The sequence below is a fragment of the Diorhabda sublineata genome, chromosome 7 (assembly GCF_026230105.1).
Source record: "Diorhabda sublineata isolate icDioSubl1.1 chromosome 7, icDioSubl1.1, whole genome shotgun sequence".
Classification (NCBI taxonomy): Eukaryota; Metazoa; Arthropoda; class Insecta; order Coleoptera; family Chrysomelidae; genus Diorhabda; species Diorhabda sublineata.
Window position 1 is genome coordinate 28,350,534 of NC_079480.1, and position 20,013 is coordinate 28,370,546.

Below are 20,013 nucleotides of genomic sequence, written 5' to 3' on the forward strand. Positions count from 1 at the left end.
ATTTTATTCTTTATCTTCTCTAATCAAGCTTTGTCGATTTTCCAAATTTTTTTCTTATTTTATTGGAATTATTACTGATACAGATAAGAATTATTGAAAAAATATTCACCGCATTCACGTCACATTATGCTAAATTTGAGCCCCCAGACTAAATTCCATCATCATATAAATGTTTATTATATTGCGGTTATAAATTATGAGTAATTCGAAGTAAACCTTGTTGAATCTTACTACCGAAAGTGAGTGCAGTAAAAAATAAGTTGATCATATTGTCAGCCGATCGTATCGAGATGCAGCACCCACCTACAGATCATAATATCGGTAGTAAAATAGTTTTTATTGTGTTTTTGTGTTGCGCCAATTCAAAGTTAGTGTCATGCACTACAGTTAGGTAAGGAAAACAGTGATTGTCACAAACTTGATTTATGGAATATAAAATATTTGAAATATTAACAATAGTAACGTAAAAAAATTGTAGTAAAAAACAGTAACAATATATGTTACAGGTCATATATCAAACCTCATAATTCGTACACTGATTATACTTCTTTTTCTCTTCTTTTTAAATTTGTAGAAGTTTAAAAGCGGCATCGATTTAGAAGCATAAACGATCTAAATATCTATCTAGAGATTAAAAAAAATATGTTATAAGCGAGGGAGAATGTATTTATTATTAGGCAGATGGATAATTAAACGATTATGCATAAGAGGATCATGAGATACACAATATATCCTCGTATAGATGAAATGACTCTTGCAGGAGATAAAAAATTCACGATTACAAGTTTTTTCTTGAGATTTAGACCTACGTAACAAAAGATTAATTTCTACTATAATTTGAGTTTGAAAAAATCAAGTATGCTACGGAAATTTCGAAGAAAACTTTTTTTTCTGTAGTGTTATTGGGAAAAGTATGTATAGAATCAACATATACCCATCCTTGGTGTGGCTAAAAGCGTTGCTATCGCGTCTATCAACGGTCTACTCGCAAGGCGGGCTCGGCAGAGATGGATAGAGACACCTAGCATGAGACAAGCGAAAGCACATGTAGATGGACAGTGAGTCCCACACAAAACAACTGCTCCAACTAAATAGGCGCTTCTAAGACACCATGGGACGATCCGGAGTGCCGTTGGTGCATGGAGAAGGACGAAACCGTAGGCTAGGCTAGGTCATGTGTGCGGCTTAAACACTAAAATAAGCTTTACAACTTGCCCAATGACATCAAAGCCAAAGCACCTGATCGTTTCCTCAAAGGTCCTTTTATTGAACAAAGAAGAGCTAAAGAGAGTTCTTTTATGAAGAGAGTTTAAAGTGTTAGTGGAGTAGATTCACGAGCTTACACCCTACCTCATCTGATCTAATCCAATTAAAGTAAATTTAAAACCTCAGAATGAAAGTGAGATTTCACTAATTCTCCCCTATATTTGTATATTTTTCAATAAGTTTTTGGAATTGTCCAAAAGCATTATTGTAAGGTCTGTGGATCTACCAGGCCTACTCATTATTCAATTCAATCTTTCGATTCACTACCCTTTCCCAGTTTTCTGGTATTATTTACAGTATTCAAAGATAACTGTAAATCTTTCTTTAACCACTTTGTTGTAAGAAATTTTCTTTAAGTCTCGAGTGATAACTTGCATTATCCATTAATATTATTACACGTTCGACCATTCACTATTCATGTCCTCATGGTGGTCACCGATATGAGTGGATTCAATAATCAATAAACTACCTTTAAAATAAGCATTTGAACTGCCAATTTGTACTATTATCAGTCTGCTCCCCTTTCCTCCTAATGTTCATATAGGTTTTAACCAAGAAAGCCTTATAGGCGACCCAGAGTTGATCATAAACTTGCACAGCTTAGAGCATGAAGAAAGGTCGCTGACCTGACTCTGTTTTAATGAACGGCAGATGAACAAGCGTCTATAGGCTCCGGTAAAGAAGAACGACGCGCGTTCACTGTGCTGAAGAAAGTGGACTTGCGATTTTGCTAATACTACAAAAAAGGCAGTTGGCAGTTGTCAATTTAGGTTAATATCAAATAAATATTTCTCGACAAATAAATATATTTAGAATAGAAGCAAAAAATTAGTCAATAAATAAAAAAAATTGCCATTTGTCTCAAAAGTAACTTCTTTTGAACATTTAGTTTTCTATTTGTAAGTCGGTAATAATCTAGATACATTTTTCAACTTTACCAATAAGCCATGATATAAAATTTATGGAAAGTCTTTAAACAGAAAATTAAATTAGAATATTCCTATATGAATTTTCTTTAGAATATTATCCTTTAACCTATAGAGCCTGGATTGAAACTCATAACTTAATAACTGTGTGTGACTCAATTTATTGATTCAAAACTTTTCAATTTAATTATTTTAAACTAAGGCGTAAAAAGTGAAATATAATTATTTAACCTTAGGTAGCCCCATCTCCTTTTTTGATGTGTATTCAGGTACTTCTTGGTAGTAATTTTTTTTTTATTCACTTCATTCGAATAATTTTTCTATCTAATTTTTGTCCAAAGGTGCCATGTCATCCAGGACATGTTGCCTCAAAGTTTTATTTTGGCAATTATAATCTTTGTTCATGATTTATGTATCTAAGTAACAATCAAAACAACACATTACCATAACAGTTTCTTACAACAAAAATGTCTAGTGGCTTTTGGTTGTGGCTACATCTATATTTATTTTAACGAAAATGTGATTAAAATATTTTAATAGCCGAAAAATCTACAAGTCGGTTTTGCGTGGCACAGCGTATGCGCGTTGTGATTTTTCACCGGAGTCTTTTCTGAGTTGTCCAACATAATCCCATCTAGAGTAGTTTTTGCAAGACTTACTCGACAGGTAGAAATGGTTAGAGTGGAAGAGTTAGCCTACAAACGCCTAGAACTTCCAGTTACTGAGAGAGGAAACTGAGTAAAAATTGTAGGAAATTTTATTAACAAAATGTGAATATAAACCTTTGAATTACAATTCTACAATCTCTTCATTAAGTTCTTATTCCAATTCTTATATTATACAGGGTCTTTCAAAACGTTCGCATGCATAGATCAATCGCAAATTAACAACAAGGTTTAGCCAATCAAAGCTTGTGGATCGGTCGAGAGAAAAGTATTTAGCTGCTACCGCATTTTGAACTTACTTTTTTTCTAAAACGTACTCGAAAGGCAGCAGCTGAATACTTTTATGGCTCTCTCGACCGCTCTAGGGAGGAACTTAAACGTTCCACAAGCTTAAGCCTAAGAACTTTTCATCTCACCTAACAAATATTTAAAAAGCATAAAGTTGGAAGAGTACCGGAAGCTCATAATTTGTAAAGCTTGTTTGAGGTTTCGTCGCACTGGTAGCCAATAAATTTTTCAGTTGAATTAAACATGGTTAGAATGGAATGAGTATCTTCGTTTGAAAGGAAGTTGCTAAAATTCTCCGCTTTCTTTGCCCAAATTTAAAAATTCCAATCAAAGTGAAACTTTTCCCGCTCGAAATACGTTTGATATACGATAGTAGATTCCAGAAAAGTGTTTAAAGAATATTTTTGATTCATGAGACTTTCTATTAACCAATAACAGTTTATTTTCTGGCATATTATATCTCTACAAATTTTTTTTTAAATAGTTTATGAGAAAAGCAATGGACGGTACTAAATATTAATAACGTAAAATAGCATAGATTGATAATTTGACTCTCAATTACTGAATTTATCTAATAGTTGATTGATTGAAGTACGATATTTAAAATTAATTGACGATTTTTCGCCTCAATACATAATTTAGTTTTTACATCTCTTTGCTTCGCGGATGGAAGCATTGACCTACATTTTTCTTGTCCTTTTGTCTAAATCATGTGGTCTATGGTTGATCGAATTACAATTTTTATCGACCTTCTTTAGCTCGTGCGATACTTGATCATCTTTCTTCAATCAAATATAAGAGACACACACAAACCAGAAGCCTCAATTTAGGAAATTTCATTCAAAATCTGAGTATATTTTGGATCCAATGAAATAAATTCATTGATATCCATTACTTTTTCTAATATCTATCTAACTTATGTTTAATACCAAGTTCCGTTTGTGTTTACTATTAATATTACTAAAGTGAGAGGCATTGTCGGTAATTCTGTTATTATTGCCTTTGCAGTTTATTTGGTCTTCCCGGCTGTATCGCATGGGGGCTCTCCATAATTACAAAATTTTCTAGACGTCACTAGCTTTAAAACTACGTTATTATGCCATTCGACTGGTTACGTTTTTCTTCAAACATTTTGAATAGTCCTTTATTCACGTATTGTGGTACAGTAGTCACTTCGGATTTATTAATTCTAACTTTTTGAGTTTTTTAAAAAATTAATTTTTGCTATCGACCCCCCACTGCATTCGAGAAATTCAATAGAACCTATAAATTGATTCGAATTCTTCCTCTATCTATCTACACTCTAAATAAAAGTAAATTTTAGTAAATTTGTGGTGATTTTATTCTTTATATTCACTGGTAAGTTTTTCTTTGCTTTTTTTATTGTGCCCACAAAAATTTAAGTTAGATAGTTTTTTTTATGAATTGTGTTTCCTGCCGGGGAAATTAGGGTTACAAAGTGGAATTCTCTTATTTTCCTCCGTGTGTTAATAGAATTCACCCTCTTTGCGCTAGAATACTCCTTTTTCTCAAAATTTGAGGGCAAGTTGACCTCATTCAGATTCCATCCATTCCTGATGGAAGCTCAACCTTGGAATTCTTTTAAGTAGGTACGTAAGTTTGTTGAAAAGTTATTTCAAGGGATATACACACACGTGCGCGCACTTCCTGCTAAGCATCCACCCTTGGATAAACCCACGGAGAGATGCGAAGAAGGACATTCCACCACCTCCTTCATTCCGACAGGTCCTCACCCTCGTTCCCGTTGTGGTTTCTTTTAAGAGACTTTTAAGCCGCCAATATCGTGAGTTTGATACCCGCCATAAAATTTTAACTTCTGTTTCAATGTGTCAACTCGTGATCGTTGTTGTCATGAAGTTTAGACAACTCGTGACGGAAGTATGTGCAGCTCGGGATTTTAATTATGATACGAGAAAGAAAAATAGAATATATATTTACAGTGTATTCCAGTAAAAATATTTTACATTCGAAATACAACATAAAGTACTTGTATTGAAAAGTACCATTCATGTAAAATGTTGCTGAGTTTTTTTTAAACAATACAAATGTAATTATGTTGTTAGGTTAATCATTGTCCAATAAAAAATAATCTACTCGGTGTATTATTTACAAAAGTAATACTTCTACTTCTTTTCGTTTAACTGAAATATACCCGTCACGAGTGGGCGCATCCTTATCTCAATGGATTAAAAATCGTCACGAGCGGTAGCGCACCCTTTTCATTAGGAACCGGTTAATTGTCTCTAGTTGTTTATTCTTTTGATAACCGAGACAAATTGTGGAATGTCTTATAAACAAATGTCATGTTATCGAAAATGATCAGCAGCTACTGGCCATGATAATCAAATATCTGAATTCAAATTCATAGCCAACATTATGTGAAATTTATTTGTTTTTAAATAACTAGAATTGGAAGAGTAAGAGAAGTTTTAGAATAAAAGTATCCATGGTATGAAAAAAAATTTTTCGAATGAGCTGATGGATAATAAACTGTGAAATTTTAAGGTTCGGTCGCCCCTAATTAAACCCCAAAACAGGTTCGATCACTTTCAATTATAAGGCTAAAGAAATGGGCCTTATAACTCTTCAAGCATGCAACTTGGTGGTAGATTGCATCCAATCGTCATATGAGTTCCCTTATACGTCTCTGCTTTGTGTTTTTTTCATGCGGATCACCTTGTATATGACGATAGTACGACATGGGTGAAGATTATAAATTAAACAAATTTTTTTAATACCATTTCAGCTATTTATTGAAAATGGTGATTTTTTCAACAAACCGTCAGACATTTGATTGAAATAATTTTTAATATTTGATTCACTTAAGTATGTTAGGATATATTTCTACAAGAAATCCGTGGAAGCTTTCCTTACCACTGCAAGGAGATACTTTATAGAACCCGATGTCGTCAATCACTGGTCAACAAATTTTTTTTGTAGTAACACAAAAATAAGTAGCATATTGTGATAAAATGGACCTATAGAAATACGAAAATATGAAAAAAATAATTGTAATAATTAAGGTTTTTATGTTACATTTATAGAACCATATTCATTGGTAAAATATTTAATATTTATTAAAAAAATAATAGCACGTTTTTCAAATCGTATATATTGACAATATTCATAGTTTACATATAATAAACATGCCTCACATCCATCAAAAACAAAAACAGCAAAAAAAATTACTTAAAATGTCAATTGGCTCTACTTTTTCCTTTTATGAGGGTTATGACGAATCCCATCGTCCTTGATACCGAATTTTCATTGTTCTAATATCTTGGTGGAACCTTTCACCCTACTCATCACTGACAGCTCCCAAATTTTCGAGAAAAATGTCAAATGGGAGTGGAGGAAACGAACTTTCAATAACATTCAAGCACCAACGGATTTGTAGGCGTCTAGAAGTTCATCTTCTCTTGAGTTCAGATCAAAAATCCACTTACTACACTAATAAATGCCTTCCATGCTCTAAGTCTGGTGAGCTTTTTTTCAAAATTGTCATTGTCCAGCAATTTTCTTATTTATTTATTTATCCATAACCTTCACCAAGTTTTTCATCAATCCAAGTTTAATGTGAAAGGGGGGGAGCAGAAGGACATTTTTGGAATTTACAAGGGATATAAACCCTCCCCGAAGTCCCCTTAAAATTCCAATCACCCTCAAATCCCCACATATCTGCCACTTATACATGTTGTAGGAATCTTCACAGAATGAGTAGCTGGTATAGACGGTTTTAAATTTCCATTGTGTAATAGTACTGCTTTTAAACTGTATTTAGACGAGTCAATAAATAGTAAAGTTACTTATAATATCAATAAAAGCACACAATTTTCCATACTGTAAAATGCAGAAAATGTAGCATTTCTTTTTCTTAAGATCGTAATTTTTGTTTCTTTGACTAATTGACTAACAAGTTCCAATTCTTATGACAGGAAGCAAGAAGTTCAGACTGTTGTTTTGATAACCCCAAATCACTTGCTAAATCATTCAACTTACTTTGAACAATCAAATGTGGCTTGCCGGAACTGCTACTTTCAGTAAAAACAGGGTCGGTGAATTGTTCTTCGAAGCTTCCTGATGACACGTTGTCTTCAATATCTTCTAAAACAATATTTTGCGGATCTAATGGCGCAATCGTTACTGGTAAATCTTCGTTATGGTGAACAAGTCGTATAGCAGACGACAAATTTGGATACTCGATCTTGTGCTTTCCTTTCTTAGAATAACCTTCAGTCTTTGTTAGACAAAAATAGCAGTCGTCAAAATGGTTAGTAGTTTCCCGCCATACCATTGGAATTGTAAAAGGCATGCTTTTTTTATTCCCATTCATTTACTGCATCAATGACACGCTACAACTAACCCAGTACGCGTGGGAGGCCAACTGCTTGTCCTGGTCTCCAATTAAAGAAGCAAAATATTTGGAATAGACTTTTCTCACATTTTCGGCAATTGCCGTGGCTTGCGATTTCACCATAAATTTTCCACAAATAAAGCAAAATTTGTGAGGAGAAGTTTTGCAACTGCAGCGCGTTCAAGTCGACATTTTCGTCTTTATAATCACTTTTTACAGTATGAACAGAGAACCACTTACCATGAAACTCAACATAATACTATTTTTTAATGTTATTTTGGTATTTATCATTTTGAATAAAACAATTCAGGTATTTTTTCGGCCACAAAATTTACTGATACTAACCGACCATTTATAAAATTACCTATCTGCTAATGTAAACAGGGATAATTAAGCTATTGAAAAGTGGTACGTGTTAGGGCTTAATAAATATTTTTTCTATTATTGGACGAGTATTTCTATTTTAAAAATAGAGGTCTCGACTGTGTTACGAAAATCTTGTCGGCCAGTGATAATTAATCATACATAACGTTCTGGTTAATTCCAATTTAACCTATTGTACTAATTGTACTAACTGGAATTATAACTAGTACTTGAGCTTTCTTGTAAGGAGGAATGTGGTATTAAAATATTATTTGTATTTTATCTTTGTTATCGTAAGGTTTATTGCTTATAGATAAATAAGAAGATTAATGACGATTAAAATGTACATTAACTTGTCATACTTATAGCAAAAGCACATTTATGATAGTAGTAGGAGGCTAAGTATTTTATCTAGCCGTACTACGTCAGTTTTAAATATTTTCACTAATACATTTGTAGCTAATGTCAATATTTTGATAAAGACATATATTCAGAAACGGATGCTCTTGATTTATGATGCACATTAGTGAAGAACGTGCTCTACGAAACGTGCTACTTAAATTTTGAAATATGAGAACACTGATACTAATATGTCAAATTTGGAATTGTCAACATAAAGTTTGACATTTTTAATGGAGAACGTACTCAGAACGTGTTGCCATACGAATGCTATTTGAGTTATTATTCGAAACATTCATCTTGGTTAAAAAATGGAATTTTCGTCCGATGACTTTTGACCAACAGCAGTTGTGCCGATCAACTTGGGCATTAGTCCCATTTGTATAAATTCAATATTGCATGAATATTTGGCTGCCAAAAAGATTTGTTCGCTTTGGATACCGTATAATTTGACACTAGCTCAAAAAAAGCTTGTTTCGATTGGTGCGAAGAAATACTACTGAAAAAATTCAATCACGATGCCTCGAAAGACGTCTGTAATATCGTGATAAGTGATGAATCTAAGCATATGATCCGCAACTAAACAACGATCGACTGTATGGGTCTTTCAAGACGAGCCAAATTCAACGAAGCAAATGGTCGACTGTTTTATGGAATATTGCCATCTTTCCATAAGAGCAACGTAGAATGGTCAATTCTGGTTGGTACTCCAGAATTTGTTTGCCACAAGTGTTCGAAAAAAAAAGGAAACTCATTTTAAGAAGACAAATAATTCTCCATCACGACAATGAGAGCTTTCTCACATATAAAGTAAACACGTTATTGAACAGTCAAAACATTGATTGGTCATCCGCCGTGCAGTCCTTGTTTGGAACCGAATGATTTCTTTTTATTCCTGCAGATCAAAAATAAATTGCGACGTCAACGTTTTTCTATACCTGAAGAAGCGGATGATGCGTTCAAATCCCATGTTTTGGAGGTGCCTCAATCGAAATAGAAAAAATCCTTCGAAAATTGGTTCAAACGCATGCATAAAGATATTGAATTTAATGGAGAATATTTTGAAAAACGATAAAGCCATCGCCCATTATAAATATTTGTCTATTTCAAAAGTTAAGTAGCATCCCTCATAATGTACAATATTCTTGGTTCTTCCTTTTGGGGAAAAACATACGCGGCCGTTGGTTTGACGACTTTTGAGTACACAACGTGCATGCGAAAAACATGACAATTCACGGATTATTTCAGATCCTTCTAACGACTGGTCGTATCTAGGCTCATGCAACTGCACTAGACAAGGCACTCCTCTTGAGGATAGATCTGTACTTATAAAAAGTAAAAATATAAAATTGTAATAATAATTTAATACTTCCATTTATATTCAATAAATTATAAATACACAAGTGAAATTTCATTGTCCCTTAAACATTATCATTTTTTATATAACTGTCTTTTGTTTCTTCAAAGCTGTTTTTTTTAAACAGAAAACAATGTCACAAATTTTTGTAGAGTCTATTTGAAATTATCTCTATTCCCATTCTAATGTTCATAATATCACCAACGACATCATCTATTTTAAAAGGGGTCATGTATTAATTAGACGAAAAGAGCTTACTTAGAAGACGTGAGAACAGATGTTTTGAGATATAAATCTGAAAGATGTACGGGTACCGGAAAATTTGTATTTTGTTTAAAGACAACGAATCGCTCAAATCTGAAACCATTATTTCATTTCTTTACGTTTACATTCCTATTGGTCTTCCTTGTGCTTTAAACTTCATGTCGTTAACGTTTTTTTGTAACATTAACCTTTCATCTAACCTACCGATTGTTCTAAATAATACCCTAGACGGCTAGACAGCAAAAATTAAATTGGAACCCTACGTTTTTGGGAGCTCAAACGGGATCGGTCTATGGTTAGATTGAATGCATTGATTAAGTGTTGAAACTTAATCGTGAAGTACCGAATTATAGAAAAAAATTGCTTCAATTGTACAAGAAAACTGAGCCTTACAACTATTGTGAAACCAAGTCCCGGCAACAAACATGGAACACGTTCGAGCTAGAGTTCGCGTTGGAAACTATTTTTTGACTTTTTGTCGATTTAATTGACTGGCTCTATCGAAACCAATTAGAGTTATCATTTCACAAAACTACAAAATATTTTTCGTATTTAGACATTTCATTTGCATTGTAGAACAAAAAATCTCGTCTCTGTTTCAATTGAACTGGATATCTGTTTTCATTGGCTACGCGCTGAAACGTGAGCGTAGAGGATAAAAAGACCATCTCTCAGCGCCAGCCTATCGTGAACTTGAGAGCGATCGCCAGCGTTTCTGTTTATGAATCACACTTCGTAATTTGTTTAATTTATGTTGTACGTAAACGATAGTGCGAGCGCGAGTGCGAGCACGAGCACGAGCGTAAAATTTATAAATTGACATTAACACTTTCATGCCCTCATTTTAGTCCATATAAAAAATAGTTGAGTTGATTTGACCACAAGCTATCAGTGCACTGATTACAATGTAGAAGGTATTTTACTACATATATGGCAGATGACATAGAAGTATTAAAAAAACTAGTCTCTAAAAATAAAGATAGAAGACCAATCAATTCTTCCTGTAGCCTTAATCCACATATTCTTAAAATCGATCTTTTTTGGAGACCTTAAAATTAAATATCAATAACTAGAAGATTTTACGTATGATTATAAATATTTTAATACGTATTTTGGATTATTATGTTTTCTTTGATATCCCCTCTTTAGAATACGAAAATCGGAGAACTGCATTTGGTTCTGCTCAAATGTAAGTCTCGAAATATATTTAGAATTAAGATTGCATTGTCTATATTGTTTGTCTATATCCTCAGCTTAACTTGAGAAAATATAATACAAAAATTATAACAGAAATTCTTGTAAGCACAACACAAGTTATTAAGTATAAATTTGAAAGAAATTGCACAAAATAAATGAAAATTTTGTACATTGGAAAGAATACGACCCATACTATTCAGTAAATTTCCCTGGACATAGAATTTAAGCATACGAATAATTTAGTAATTTCTTAATAACTTACGGCTGGTTTCATAAGACGACTTTACTAAAGTCGACTTGAGTTGATATCGACTTCAAAGAGAGTTTTAGGCTAAATATACACGAATCAACTCAAAAGAAAATCATTTAAGACGCAAATCGTTGACCAGTTTTCAATGAGTAACAAACTTATTATTTGAATGAAGAACTACACACGGGGCAACTGGTTGCCAACCAGTCGGCAACTTGTTGGTTTAAAGAAACTCGACCTGTTGATTTGCTGGCATCTTGAATCACCTACTTCTCAAAAGTTTCAATGGACGAAGGTTATTTTGATTGCAATCTGACCACTATAATATGAGTTTGTCACTGCAACAGGTTGGTAATTTGTTCTAGTAAAATTACTATGTTTATATTATTTATTTCTCAATTTTTTTGTTTCTTTGAACTTTTTGGATTTTTTTTATGTAAATATCAAGCACGAGAGGGTAAACCCTTCCACACTCGAGAACTTCGAGTGGTGCCTATCATCTGGAGAAGCCTGTGGATATTGACTTTAAATTTTTTTAGTGTTCGGGAAAGACGTGCGAGAAATGAGTCCCAATAAATTGAAGTTCTGGACGTCTGCAGGCAAACTCGGTGTTCATGAGCCACGTCAGCCTATCGAGTAGGTCTTGCAAAAACTACTCTAGGTGGGATTATGTTGGACAACTCAGAAGAACATTTGCTGTGGTAGTTTCGGTAAAACAGAGTCTGGTCGCCGACATTTCTCCTATGCTTTAAGATGTTCAAGTTTCTGGTCAACTTTGGATAGTTTATAAGTCGAATTGCTCTCATTTGTATCGAGTCGAGCATCCTCAAGGTATGCTTAAGGTCCGAGCTCTAAATGTGCGTTGTAATATTCCAAAGATGGACGAATGGGATAGTTTGTGCATTTGCAAACAAGTTTGAACTGAATTGTATGGTTCGACTTGAGGTTAATTATTTTCTCTCAGTTAAACTTGGAAAGGGGATGTAGAATAGTTTATGTCACTTTGTTGGAAATAGATATGTCGTTCGTACATTTACTTAAAATTTATTTAAAAAAAAGTCTGGAAAGCTCAAAATTGTTAATAAATTTAATTACCCCAATTTGTAATAAACCAAAATCAAATATTCTTTACTTTTGAGTCAGATTTCGGTCACAATTGAGTCTGCTGTGTGTGCAGACACATGTCACCAACCAGATGGTAATTTCAGTCACTTTTAAATATTTCTATTTTTCAGTTGCTCCATGTGTATTGGGCCTTTTAATGTGCATGCGTTTCATAAATATTACAATAGTCCGCTTTAACTAAAGAACTGAGTTTTAAGTATGATAATAATTTCAGGTTTATCATCAAACTATGAATTTCTATCTAATAATCTATTTATGCTTATGGACAATAACAACGAACAAAATATTAGGCTCTTGTACTTGTACTTTAAGACATAAAAATCAAGATTTCGGGACTGTAAGAATCTCTAAAGGCAGCTTTAACCTTGATGTTCTATTATAAAACGCACTAATAAAATTGGAGGAGACTTCAAAATTCACTTTAATTTCATTGTGAAACCGGCCGTTACCTATGAAATGTTACATTAGAAGAAGCAGAACTGAACACTGAACAATTTTTGATTGAAAATTGAACGTTAAATATATTTACAAGAAATGATTTGTACGAACACTTTATCAGAACTAATACGTTCTGTTATATATTAGTCTATAGTTTAAGTGCTTGTTTCCTCCTTTTTCCACCGTTTATGTCAATACAGACATAACCCCAATCCCAAGACGTATAAACGACCTCCAGCCCCAGAATGTGATTCATATCATCGAATCAAATAACTCCGCTACCAGAGGAACCATTCATCCCCTGGGTCAACAATATACGGCCCCTTAGCTCAATACCAAAAGGAAACTCCCTTATCCGCCTCTTCGGCTGCTAGCAACAGCGTACGATGACCTCCCTGAAATTAACTCCAATTTTCTTGATAATTCTCTTATATCCATCAGATAAAATCCTACTCCACACCCACTCCACACACTCTTCGTCGATCGTCAGTGATGCAGATTTCTGTGGTTTCACTGCAACCTGGTGAACCACAGACACAACTCACTTTTAAATTTAAAATTAACAAAAAAAATTTGCAAAAATCAAAAAAATAAATTTTTCCAAAAAATCAAATATTTTAGCCAAAAATCCTCAATCTCCGCTTTTTCTCCTCCAGAAAAGATAGGAAACATAACCCCACTTAACTACCACAACCCCAGCCCTGCGAAGGAGCAATTCCTATAACAGGACCTCCTCCTATTAAAATTTTCCTTATCCTACCAAATTCTATCAACGAATCTCTCTCTCTCTCTCTCTCCTAAATGGTTTTATCTACTCCTCCAATAGCAATAGTTTTATGAGGATTTTAGTTCATTTGTAGCGAAAGTGACTTCGTCGGTAAACTTTAAAATTTTTAGAAAATTTAGATTTTGTATAGAGGACTACTCGTGTTATTGTAAATATTTTTTTCCACCGGTAGTTGATTCAAAGAAAAAAAGCATAATCTTTATAATCATTTGTTGATAAAGAGTTTGGGAACATTCTGAATTGTGAATTTTGATTATAAACATTCATTAATAACAATAATTACGGAAAGTTTTGTAAAAATAAAGTAAGTTTTTATATTGAACATCATGGTACATTTTAACCGTTGATTCTAATTCATTTGGTGTCTTATTTGGCCCACCATATAAACCATATAAATACAACCATAGTTTTTGGAAGGATGAGGTGCAAAGGAAAGTATTCATGGAGCTTATCAGCAACAAACAGTTATTGTGTAGGACCACTTAATTGACCTAGACAGAAGATATCTCAGCTTTTGTTATAATAGATTGCAAATAGCAGATAAATTAATATTTTGAAGAATGGAATAGATTTTCCTTCACACTTTATAACACCCAGTGTGTAATTATAAATATTGACACCGAATATAAAATGGGATTAAACAAAAGCAGAATTATCTACCTGATCAAACATAACGGTTAAATTAAAGCGGATTGTTAGATAAGATACAATAAATAAAATCCTAATTCACTTTGTACAAACATTTATCAAACGATACAAATTTATAATTTTGTTTATTGACTCGGTAATATTTAAAAAATAGACTGACGCACGTTTGAAAAATTCGAGGTCCCAGAAAGTGTGGAGCGAAAACGTGTAGAATTTGATTAAATGAATATTATATGAATTAAAAAATTCGTTATAAATTAACCATATCTTACAGAAACAAAGTTTTAAGCAAATGGTTTGAGGAAATGAGAGAAGTTTTCAATAACGTTGAAAATTACAAGTGAAAATAATTTGTTAAATGGGACGCTTATTTTGAGATATAATAAAAATAATAAAATATATATATTAAGTTTACACTATACTACTTTTTACTTGAATACTATTGGAACGAAGATTTTGAATGAACTCAATAGCAGAAAAACGGATAATTAGATTTTGTATTTTGTTAAATATACGTATTAATCTTATTAATTTATGGTCAAAATTGGTGAATTTATAGGTTATTTAAACAAAATCTGCCAAAAGTGAATAATTTTTATTGAATATTTACAAAGAAATACAAAATAAAGAAAAATATGATAAATTAACTCATTTTTATTAGGTTTTCTAATATATGTAATTCTAATAGCGGGTATTACTCCGTCTGCTACGGCGAAAGGCTCTGACCTTGTCAGAAACCGAAGAAATGAAATTCTGGACGTACTCATAGGATCTCATTCTTCTCGAAGAGCAATTAGGAGCTTATTTAAGTCACTAGGAGCATGGCGACGTCTAGCACACCTCCCAAAATTATCCCAAGTATTTGGTAACCATTCTGGTATGTGGACGAGCATTATCCTGCAATAAAATTAATTGCTCAACAATAAATGGAATAAATGGGATCACAGCCTCTAGGAGGACTTACTCGATGTACCTCCAAGCAGACAGAGCCCCATTATTTATGAAAATCAGTTCAGTCCGGGTGTGGAAATTAATTCCACTCAAAACCACAACTGAACTTCCTTTAAAAGGCCATGATTCACGAATGGTACATTGAGGAAATCGCTTCCCTGTTCGTCTCCACACCCTATCTCGATTGTCTGAGTAGTATAGACCAAATCGAGACTCATCCGTGAATAAAACAGTTCTCCATTGCTCAGTGCAGTTCAGTGAGAAAATGATCAGCAAATAATCGCTTTTCTCTTCGATGCCTTTCCAGGAGTTGGCGTCCTGTCTCAGGTCATACGATTTCATGCTCTCTCAGTCTCCGCCACACTGAGTCCGCACTAACACGTGTATTTCGAACCACTTCAAGTCTTTCCCGAACCTCTGAGCTGTTAAATGTCGGTCTATAAAAACCGACAGTGTAATGAATTTATCGTCTACTGCCGTTGTTGCCCTTGGTCGTCCACTGCCGGTACATCAACAACTTCAGTGGACGACGCTACGAACTATTCGAATGTATGGTTATGGAATGTATGGATTTTATAAAAATTTTGCGGTTAGGACTCTGCTCGAAATTTTTGTGAGATTTTCTTGAGTTACAGATTTATGCCAACTACAACGGCCCTTAAAGCCAGCATAACCTATATCCTCGATCAAATTCACACTTGATATGATACATGAAGTATCATAGTAATGGAAAATTGGATATTTCCAAATATTCTCCACTTTCAGAAATTTAGATTCACCACTAGAGAGAAAATATGAGATTAAAAAAACCAATTCTTTCAAATTTACCACATTAAGTGGCACTTTATATGCGATAATCAAATTTGTCAACAAATTCTGTGCATATGTCATCTCACGTTTTTATCTATGTCTTCTAATAAGGTGTGGGGAAGAGTGAGAACCTTGTTTAAAAAAAGTCGATAAGTCCGGTACTGCTTAGCCGATTTTTATAAAATTGATGTTGTTTGTAATTTTGCACATCAATACAAAATATATAGATTCTAAGCAATTTAATTAGCAAACAAATTAACAATAAAAAAAGAAAACTACATGTTTTTCTGTCAATTAGGCTAGTTCGCCTTAATATAAATCAAAAATTTATTATGAATGGAAAGTTCTAACCTACCCATCTGCAGTAATATACAGTTTTCATAATAATTTTATTGCCGTTAGATGAAATTATCTAAATGTGAAGCAAATATTACTAAAAATGAGAACAAATCATTAAATAAACCACGTAACAAATCCAAAAATTAAAAATTTACATCCCCAGATGATCAAAATGTTTTCCATCAATTCCTATACATGAAGCCATCGCTGACGGGTGGATAGGACAGCAGTTTCAAGTTCTGCCATTGAAATGTGTATTGCCTTTAGTATTCTTTCAATCATATTATCTCTTCTCGTGAGCTTATTGGCGTAATCGAGATCTCTTATTCGACCGCATAAATAAAAATTTAAGCATGTTAGGTCTGGAGATTTGAGTGGCCTAATGAATAATCTTCCACGTCTATCCACTTATCCGAGTGGATTCACAAACGCAATTTAAATGAGTCTAGGTCAACTATTCATATAAAACAAAAAATAAAGGAACGTAGTCTAGTTCTGGTACTCATATAAAGGGTTGTTTCCTTGCTGGGCAATAATAAAGAAAGAAGAACATAAAGTGTTCCACCAATGAGGTCATCGTCACTGTGTTTTGGGATTACAAAGATTTTTTATTGTTATTAAGAAAAAAAGAAAACGAGTAGTGGATATTATTGTCAAAATTCATTTATAACAAATCTTATGAAATGGATTCGACTACCTTAGATTCAGAGTGACTCGAGTCTACCAGAAAGTGATTTATCATATGCACATAAAATCATTCACAGACATTATATGAACAGAAGAAGAGAATCATCATTTATATAAAATTCAACAACTTCAGGAACTGAATGACACTGATCTTGATATTAGATTGGGTGCAATACTTACGAATAGACACCAGTATCTAGAGGATTTGTACATTAATTTATCTGCATCTTTTAACATTTTCAATTTTATATTCCATGACATGACATTTTCTTATATAAGTTTGATCAGAAAATACTTATTTATCTATCTTTTCAGTGAAATAGGCAACAGTTCAACTAGTTCTTCAATAATGAATATTCCAGAGCAAGACACAATAACTTCCACAGCATCCACCACAGAGTACAGAAACGCAACATTACAATTAGCACAAACATCTGATATTTCTAGTACAAATCTTACTGCAGTACCAAATAAAGAATCTGAAAATTCAACAGATGTTAATTCAGATTGCCCCAACATAACAACATTCAAAAATCTTGATAAATATACGCAAGAAGAATTAGTTCATTTACTCACGGACCCTTGTAGATATGATAGATTGGTTAAGCCCCCAACTGATCATCTGGAAGTGTTTTTCAGATTCGACATGACCCATATTGAAACTGCAGAGCAATTGGTAAGTAAATATTTAAGGCACAATTATTTAAGAATATTTCTCTTGTTGGGTATGTAACGTTATTTGGAAATATTTTCTACAAAGTAATTTTCTACAATAGTACTACCAATAAGGTTAACACTAGAAGAGCCGGATATGTTCTCTAAGAGTCCGTAGACTCAACCAACTGATTATTTACTTGATTACTCTATTCAATATTTTCTTCCTAATGTTGAACGGTATTGATTATTTTGATCATCAAATATAGTTTAATTAATGAAAAATGAGAAGTAATATAAAAGTCACTAATTTTATCAGTAATAAAGAGATATTGCTCTAATTATTCTATTATATTTTGTATTGTCGTATTGTATTGTAATAACAGATAAATAACCTATCCATTAAATCAAATTCCAATTACTCCACTGTCCAGGAGAGTAGGTAGCAAAAAAGTTAATTTTTGAAATTTATGATTCATTATGTTTCTCATGTTTGATTTTCACGATTCACATAAGTTCCATATTCCTCATAATTTTCCAAATTTGTCACATAATTTCTATAATATTGCGATAATTTCTGAAAATTTCTCAAATTTTCCCATCATCTTCAAAAATTTCCATAATTTTCAGATCATTTGATCATAATTTCCTGATAATTTTCTTGTTATTTTCTTACAACTGTTCGATAAGATTTTCATTATTTTCCTCATTGTTTCTTATAATTATCTCACAATTGTCTTATGATTTCCTCACAATTTTTATATTCTCTCTTAATATTGTCGATTGTTCTATAGTTTTCAGTTTTTTATAATTCCTATAATTTTTCTACTTTTACTACCTCGTAGAAGATTTATTACCTTGATGAAATTTTTATTGATAACTTTCATCAGCTTCTTATTTCTCAAACTCTTTTATATGTTTTCTTGTTAAATTGTTTTGATTTTCATTCAAAACCTAAAATTAAGACAAATTTAGCCCCAATGCCCAGATTCTCCCATCTTTAAAAAAGCATACCTGGAAGATGCGTGACTCAATACAGAAGAGAGCTTTTCAACTTGATCCAGAAATGAAAAGAATTCTGGATAGCTTAGAGTATAGAAAAAAGGTCGAAGATTTGATTCTGTTTTTCCGATACAATAACGACAAAAGCTTTTCCGAGCTGTCTGACCTAATTCCGCCCAGAGCAGTTTTGCTAGACCTTCTCGACAGGTAGACGTGGTTCATGAACACAAAGCGTAAATGAAAAATAACAATAATAATCCGGTCAATTCAGACATTCGAAGTTACATAAATACCCATCAAGCTGAAAATCTGTAAAATTGTTGAAAATATAATTGAAAATGAAATTTGTAACTTCCCCATCATTCCCGTATATGGAAAGAATGCCAAAAAAATGAGTAATTTTTATCATGAAAATACCTCAGACAAAAATTGTAGATCATAAAATTATCTGCAATAAGGGGCCTTGATAATTCTTTTTCTACGAGCCACAGTTCCTGAGATATAATGCTTCAAAATTGTAAAAGTTGTAATTGTCATATTATGCAGACGTTTCCACGTCACCTATGAGTTAATGTACTTAGCGCGTTTTTAAACGTGGCTTACAAAGTAAGCCTAATCCACCGGTCTGTTGTGATTACTTTTAATTTGAAACTAATGCAAAATAATAGAAATTAGCAGACATAAAAAAGATAAAAAGCGATTTAAATTTAATAAAAAGTTTTGAAATTTAATCGACCGAGTCGTTACTATCAAATTATTCTTCTTCATTTTCATTTTGAGTTTATGTAAATTGCATGTCATCTCGTTGTTATCAAACGGATGTTCCACTGTTGGTGATTCAATATTAGAGCATGACCGGTCTTGACATGTTGTACATGCCAGAGACTTTTTTGCAATCTCATTTAGCACTGCATCTCTTTTTGAAGTTGCAAAACATTATGTTCAGAAGTTTTTATGATGCAGGTGGGAGTTAAGTTTGAACGGGTTCTAATGTATTGTTGACCAACTTCCAACTCCAATCTGTAGGGTCTAACAGATAACCAAGCCACACTTGAACTTGGTAATATACGCGAAAAAGATGTCGATGAGCAGCAACTAAGATTGGTTAGGTTAGATTAGCCGCATAACTTTAGTGGGAACTTTTAATTGTCGATAAAATTTTTACAGTTTCTTCACCCTAGTTGGTTTTAATTCGAAGAAATTAACAAGTATTTGTCACTTT

At 33.0% G+C, this 20,013-nt stretch overlaps 1 protein-coding gene across 1 annotated transcript in view; it reads left to right on the forward strand.

Annotated features, from left to right (window-relative positions):
• Window positions 1-225: 225 nt before the first annotated feature.
• The window catches only part of LOC130446308 (pH-sensitive chloride channel 2-like), a 45,501-nt gene continuing 25,713 nt past the window's right edge, over window positions 226-20,013 (forward strand). Inside the window, exons 1-2 of the mRNA XM_056782481.1 lie at window positions 226-391; window positions 17,451-17,811. Of these exons, the coding sequence (XP_056638459.1) occupies window positions 291-391; window positions 17,451-17,811 (462 nt within the window). The 5' untranslated portion in view covers window positions 226-290. The remainder of the gene's footprint in view (window positions 392-17,450; window positions 17,812-20,013) is intronic.